General features: G+C 39.1%; 2 protein-coding genes across 2 annotated transcripts; one reads left to right on the plus strand and one right to left on the minus strand.

Annotated features, from left to right (window-relative positions):
- Positions 1-65: 65 nt before the first annotated feature.
- Positions 66-2987, minus strand: glod4 (glyoxalase domain containing 4). Its single transcript, XM_088380427.1, has 9 exons — positions 2822-2987; positions 2695-2744; positions 2514-2634; positions 2279-2423; positions 2064-2200; positions 1388-1474; positions 1031-1144; positions 487-573; positions 66-329 (listed from the first exon to the last, which is right to left on the minus strand). Exons 1-9 carry the CDS (start codon positions 2903-2905, stop codon positions 264-266), a joined length of 891 nt encoding a protein of 296 aa, XP_088236553.1. The 5' UTR covers positions 2906-2987; the 3' UTR covers positions 66-263.
- Positions 2988-3503: 516 nt separating this feature from the next.
- On the plus strand, positions 3504-5191 carry mrm3a (mitochondrial rRNA methyltransferase 3a). Its single transcript, XM_088381099.1, has 4 exons — positions 3504-3885; positions 3998-4242; positions 4370-4531; positions 4598-5191. Exons 1-4 carry the CDS (start codon positions 3539-3541, stop codon positions 5137-5139), a joined length of 1296 nt encoding a protein of 431 aa, XP_088237225.1. The 5' UTR covers positions 3504-3538; the 3' UTR covers positions 5140-5191.
- The last annotated feature ends 565 nt before the right edge of the window (positions 5192-5756 follow it).

A 5756-nucleotide genomic window follows, 5' to 3' on the forward strand; every position in this document is an offset into this window, starting at 1 on the left:
CCAAAGTTGCAACACATGCAAAGCAATGTCAAACTATTGCTTGCTGTTAATACAAATCATACAAATGCAATGGTATGGTTTATTATAGGATTTTTTCAAAATACAATAAAAACTGTATTTCCCCATATCCTTCACTTTTCCAGAAAATGGTTGTCCATCTAATTTCATGATGTCAAAATGAAGAGTTTTTGTCCTTAAGTGCTATATAATTGAAATTGAAGGACTCTGTGAAAGTTGAGTTTTTCCAGACTGCATTGTTCACTTCATGCAGCAGCTTTCTGTCTATTGTGCTTGGCAAACCACTCGTTGCTTTTGTCATCAGCCATTCCCTGAAAAATAAGTAAAACACCAAATTTATTAGGGCACTTCAATCTGATGGGTAGAAGGATCAGAAGCGTTCAGGTGTTTGTGCTCCCTGCAACATGTTTTACATTATTGTGATCATTTGTCTTACACTTACAAATGACCAGTAGGAGAATCACTGACCTTATCCAGGAGCTCATTTCCTTTGGGGTCAACCATGGAAAGTTGTCGAAATGCTTCATCGCCCACAAAGCAAATTTCATGGCCATCCTAAAAGGAAAAATAAAGAACAAATAAATTGAAAGTAATACTATGACTTACCAATTTACTTGTGTTCATAACAGATTAGTAGATTAAAATCATTTAATTTTGTTTCCCTAATTTGAACATTTAATTCTTGGGCATCATATTATTTTTAACTCGAGTTACATGTCAAAATGAATAATAATATGTTGCCTTTAAAATAAGTCATAATGAGAACTACATTCATACGGCTTTGCCTATGATTTAAAATTTTAAATTCAATGGATATCAATCGCTCAGTTTCTTAGGACCCATGTTTGGAAAAAAGACATTTGGCAAAATACCCGCACAAAACCCCTCAGAAAAACATCAGCACAAAACAACACATTATCATGTACCCAACAGACTTGTAAGTTGCGGTATGAATAAGTCAAGTTACCAATTGTTTTTCACAGATTATTCAATAAATTCAATATTCACTTACTGGGTCGGCTAGAATCACCACCTCCACAGTAGCTTTTCCTGGGGTGTCCAAACTCACTAACGGGGTGAGAATATTCTGTTTCTCCTTTTTCATCAAGGCTTCCAGGTCAGGAAGCTGTGGAAATTGACAACATATTAATATTGAGGAGTAATATTTGTGATAATAGCATGAACGTTAAGCCTCACTGCAGTAAACAGTGATTTAAAAGCTGATTTCAGACAGCAAGACTCATGCATATAAAAGAAAAAAGGTTTTAAATATCTCTTGTAGTGGTCACTATGCTAAGACCACTAAGTTTTAATTAATTAGTATCACAACTCATTTATTAAATAATACCAATAATCAAATGTATGTTACTTGATCCCGGGGGCATGAAAAGGCAATCCTCCCAAATGCTGTGCCATGGTTTACAGTCCCATTGATGTCGCGGAGCTCCAGCTTACACTTCAAACACAAATATGTACCAAAATTAAGTCAGAGTCTTTTAAAGTCCAAGTCCAAATTTAAAGAGGAAAAAAATATATATATATATCAAAAGCTAACTTCTTTCTTCCTCTATAATTATGTCTATTTTAGTTATATTACAGCTTTTTTCACACAAAGGCTGTATTAGACTTTGACTCGACTTTAATTATCCCTTGTGATTACTCCCTCAGGAAACTCTAAAAGATATTATTCTTGAAAGACTAACTATTTTCATCAGTGTATTTAATATTTTGGAAAAATAATTACTTTACTCCAATATGCTTATTTTCCTTGACTTTATTTCATTAATATTACACAATTTCCCAAAGAAAGAATGACTATTTTGAAAAATAATTCTCACTAAATTATGCCTTGACTATATGCTTAACTATAACTACGTATTTGTTCAGAAAATAATATTTAATTGTAATATGTTTACTTTAATTCTTTGAAAAATATCAGTATTTTGGAAAAATTAGAACGTCGTTCTCGCAATACTGTCCTTTATATTGAGAAAATAAAAGAAATAAAATAAACATGTCATCTAATCAAATCCATTTATAGTTACCTGTGTGTCTCCGAATCCCAGTAGGGCTGTTTTCTTGTCGTCGTTCTTTTCCATCACAGTCATTCCCAACAATTTTGACCAGTAATGAATGGACTTGGCGAGGTCTGATACTCCGAGGCAAACCTTCTGCACGGGATCTGGAGTGCAGTAATCAGCATTGCAGCAATGCAAAAAAAATAAAAAATACTCACACAAAAGTAGCCCATGACACTCACCTGTGGAAGGCTGTTCTTTGTCCACCAGGTAGAAGCAATACCCTCCTGGAGCCTGCGTCTGGTAGAGGCTGTCCCCCACCTGAGTGAGGGGCCAGCCCAAGCGTTTGGCATTACTAACAGCCTGACTTGACTGAAGGGTGAGCCCCTGCACAAATACAACAACAATAATAACAATAAATCACGACCGTATAGTCACTTTAGCATATGTTTACATCCCACATATCATCAAACTTACCAAAAAATCATTTCCAAGTTGATACTCAGCCATCCCATAATTGTAGGTCAGCTCAGCAACAAAATGGTCATCCTCTGGACCAAAACCAACCATAGTCTTGCTCCATTTGCCATCATAGGGGCTGTATGGAGAGCAGAATTCAACACTTTATAATGTGTACAAAGTTAAGGGTGCAACTCACCCGTTGCATGTTGCTTTGCAGCCTTCGACAAATTCCTCGTGACGCAAAACCTGCAATTCACATGAGATTACTTAACACGTCCATTGACCAAATTGTGCAAGAATGTGGGAAAAAAGAGGGAACCCACCTTCATGCCCAAAACATCTCGGTAGAATGTGGCCGTTTTGGGTCGGTCGCCAACTTTAAAAACAAAATGTAGCGCTCGTCTCATGTTTTTAGAAAGACGATGTCGTTGTCTCTCTATTATTATGATTATCTGGGTCACGTGAATGCGACCGAATTTCCGCGTTGATCGATTTCTCTGCCATCGATTAACTACAAGCAAAGCCCCAACAAGACGGCACATGTACATCTATTTCGTCAAATGTTGATATGTCATTAAATAAAAAGCCCGGGTAATATTATTGAATATTTATATAACTTATATTTGATTGATTGAACATTTAACAATTTCATAAAAATTTAAAAATTATCTCGAAGATTCTCGAGCGTTCATTCATCTGGAGAAGACAGCGAGTGTTATTAGAAATATTACATACGTTTGAATTGTGATATTATTTTAATATTAAATCAATGAAATACTAACCATAGTATGTAAAGCTCATTCACTCAGTGAAAATTAATTAAAATAGTTAATTAAAAAATAATCTCACTAAAAGTACATTACACTAAAACGGGTGATTATTTTACAGACGATGTCATAACTTAACACGGTGATTAAATATTAAATCGTACATACAGTTGTTTCGAGCAGTACCAGTAAACTTTCGCTAGACTTCAGTTGGCGCTGTCAGTTAACTAGGCAATAACATTCAGATAGGGAAGAAGAAGAAGACAAAGCAGCATGGCGACTTACATGGGCCGTATGAGGTGCCTCTTCTCCTTGGAACGAGCTGTTTTCTTGTCACGGGGGAACATCTTCAGCGTGGAAACAAAACGATACGTGCGTGGATTAAGAAGGAAGCCGGTTAGGGTGATATTTCCAGAAAATGAAAAATATAAAGGAGACGTAAAACAGGCAATTTCGGCGGAGAAGAAAGAGGCAAAAGTCCCATTGAGGGCAGAGCAGCATCCCGGAGACAGAGGTGATTTGAAGACCAGGAATAGCCAAATATCATCAGCAAAAGTTAAAAGTAATGAATTTGATGAAGTCCCCTTTGAGAGGGCTTTGCCTGGAGATAAGAGACTGGCGTGAGTATCATTAGCACACAATGACCATTTTCTGAAATCTGTAATTGGGGCCACCAATTGAAAGTAATAAAGTACAACTGATTGTGGTACCGTTGTGTCATTTGTCTTGCAGGAAATTGGTGAGTGTGGCCCGTTCCAGAACATTTCGGGAGCAGCAAGGCAAAGTCCTCCTGGAGGGTCGTCGCCTGATCTGTGACGCTTTGAACGCAGGCGCTGTCCCTCAGACCATCTTCTTCAGCACCCTTGAGCGCTTACGTGAGCTTCCTTTGGACAAGCTGAGGAGGGCAGCGCTTGTCAAAGTCAAGTTTGAAGACATCAAGCTCTGGTCTGACCTTGTGGCTCCGCAAGGAGTCATAGGTGAGTGTCTTAAAACAACCCTACAAAAAATAACTACACAAACAATATTATGGAGAGTTCTATTTTTGCAGTATGGCCCTAATACTACTATGCATTGTTGTTGATTTAGCTTTGTTTGTGTTTGCAGGTATATTTTCTCGTCCTGACGCGTCTCGACTAAGATTTGAGGCCAGCAAACACTCTGTACCTCTCTCACTCATATGCAATAACATCAGAGACCCTGGAAATTTGGGCACCATGCTGAGATGTGCTGCTGCTGCTGGCTGCCACCAAGTGCTGCTCACTAAAGGTGTCACTCAAAATATTAAAATTGTATTTTTTCTATAAAATAATACATGTTTCCCTCCACCTCCAGGCTGCGTTGACATTTGGGAGCCCAAAGTTCTGCGAGCGGCGATGGGCGCCCACTTCCACCTTCCCATTCATCCCAGTTTGACCTGGGAAGAAGTGGAAGATCACCTCCCCGAGCACGTGGGTGTCTATGTGGCTGACACTCAGAAAAACCTGGAAGTTAACTCCTCCCACAAACCCAGTGATTTCGGCTGGATCAGCACGACACGGGCTCACCGGGATTCCCACTTTGAAGAGTCCGACAGTGACGAGGAGGAACTCTCCCTGCCCAAAGTTGATGCTGCAGCGTACCACGATGACTGGGCACGGAGTCCAGTTGCCTTAGTAGTTGGAGGAGAGACGTACGGGATTAGTGTAGAGGCGCTTCAACTGGCAGAAAAGAAGGCGGGATGTAGACTTTTTGTTCCTATGGTTCCCCACGTGGACAGCCTGAACTCTGCCATGGCGGCCAGCATTCTGTTGTTTGAGGGTAGAAAGCAATTGTTGAACTCCACGCAAAACTCTGGAAAGAAGCGGAGAACAAACGCCGGACAGCGTGTTTCATAATGTTTGGTATTGTCATATGAACTGAACTTCAAAATTAAATGTTATAATTCAAGCACTTTTCTTGAGTAATTATTTTTGCTTTAAAATACTACCCAAATCAATCATTTGAACCTTGCTTGAGCCTTCATAGGGTCCTAATTGTGTTCCCAGCGCAAAGTGCAGTATTTTAGGAAGTTCTCTATTTGTAGTTTTGTACATACATAGGTGAAGGAAGAAAGGGGGAATTGTGCCATTATGGGAGTGAACACTGCCAGCTTGTTTCCTGACCAATTGAAACTGCTCCACTCATTGTCTTTAAATTCAGCACAGGAGAGGTGTGCACAATGTCTTTCACATTGCAAAAGCCTAAATAGACTGGAGTTCATGCAGAAAATTGAAGTACACAAGGGTCATTTAACAAGGAACTACAAGCTCGGTGATTCAAGGTCTAGTTTTCTGTGTATGAAAATAGAGTGAAATTACGGCAATGCTTGGTTACCAATCGGCAAGGTATGAATATTGCGATTACTCCTCCCCTTATTCATGACAACCACTAATACAACAACCCAGTGCAAAAAAAAATAAATCCCCGGCTCTTTTTGTTAGTAGTTGCAATAATTGCCAGCTTGCACAACAGA

Source organism: Syngnathus floridae, chromosome 7, assembly GCF_059516105.1.
Source record: "Syngnathus floridae isolate MCC-2025c chromosome 7, RoL_Sflo_1.0, whole genome shotgun sequence".
Lineage (NCBI taxonomy): Eukaryota > Metazoa > Chordata > Actinopteri > Syngnathiformes > Syngnathidae > Syngnathus > Syngnathus floridae.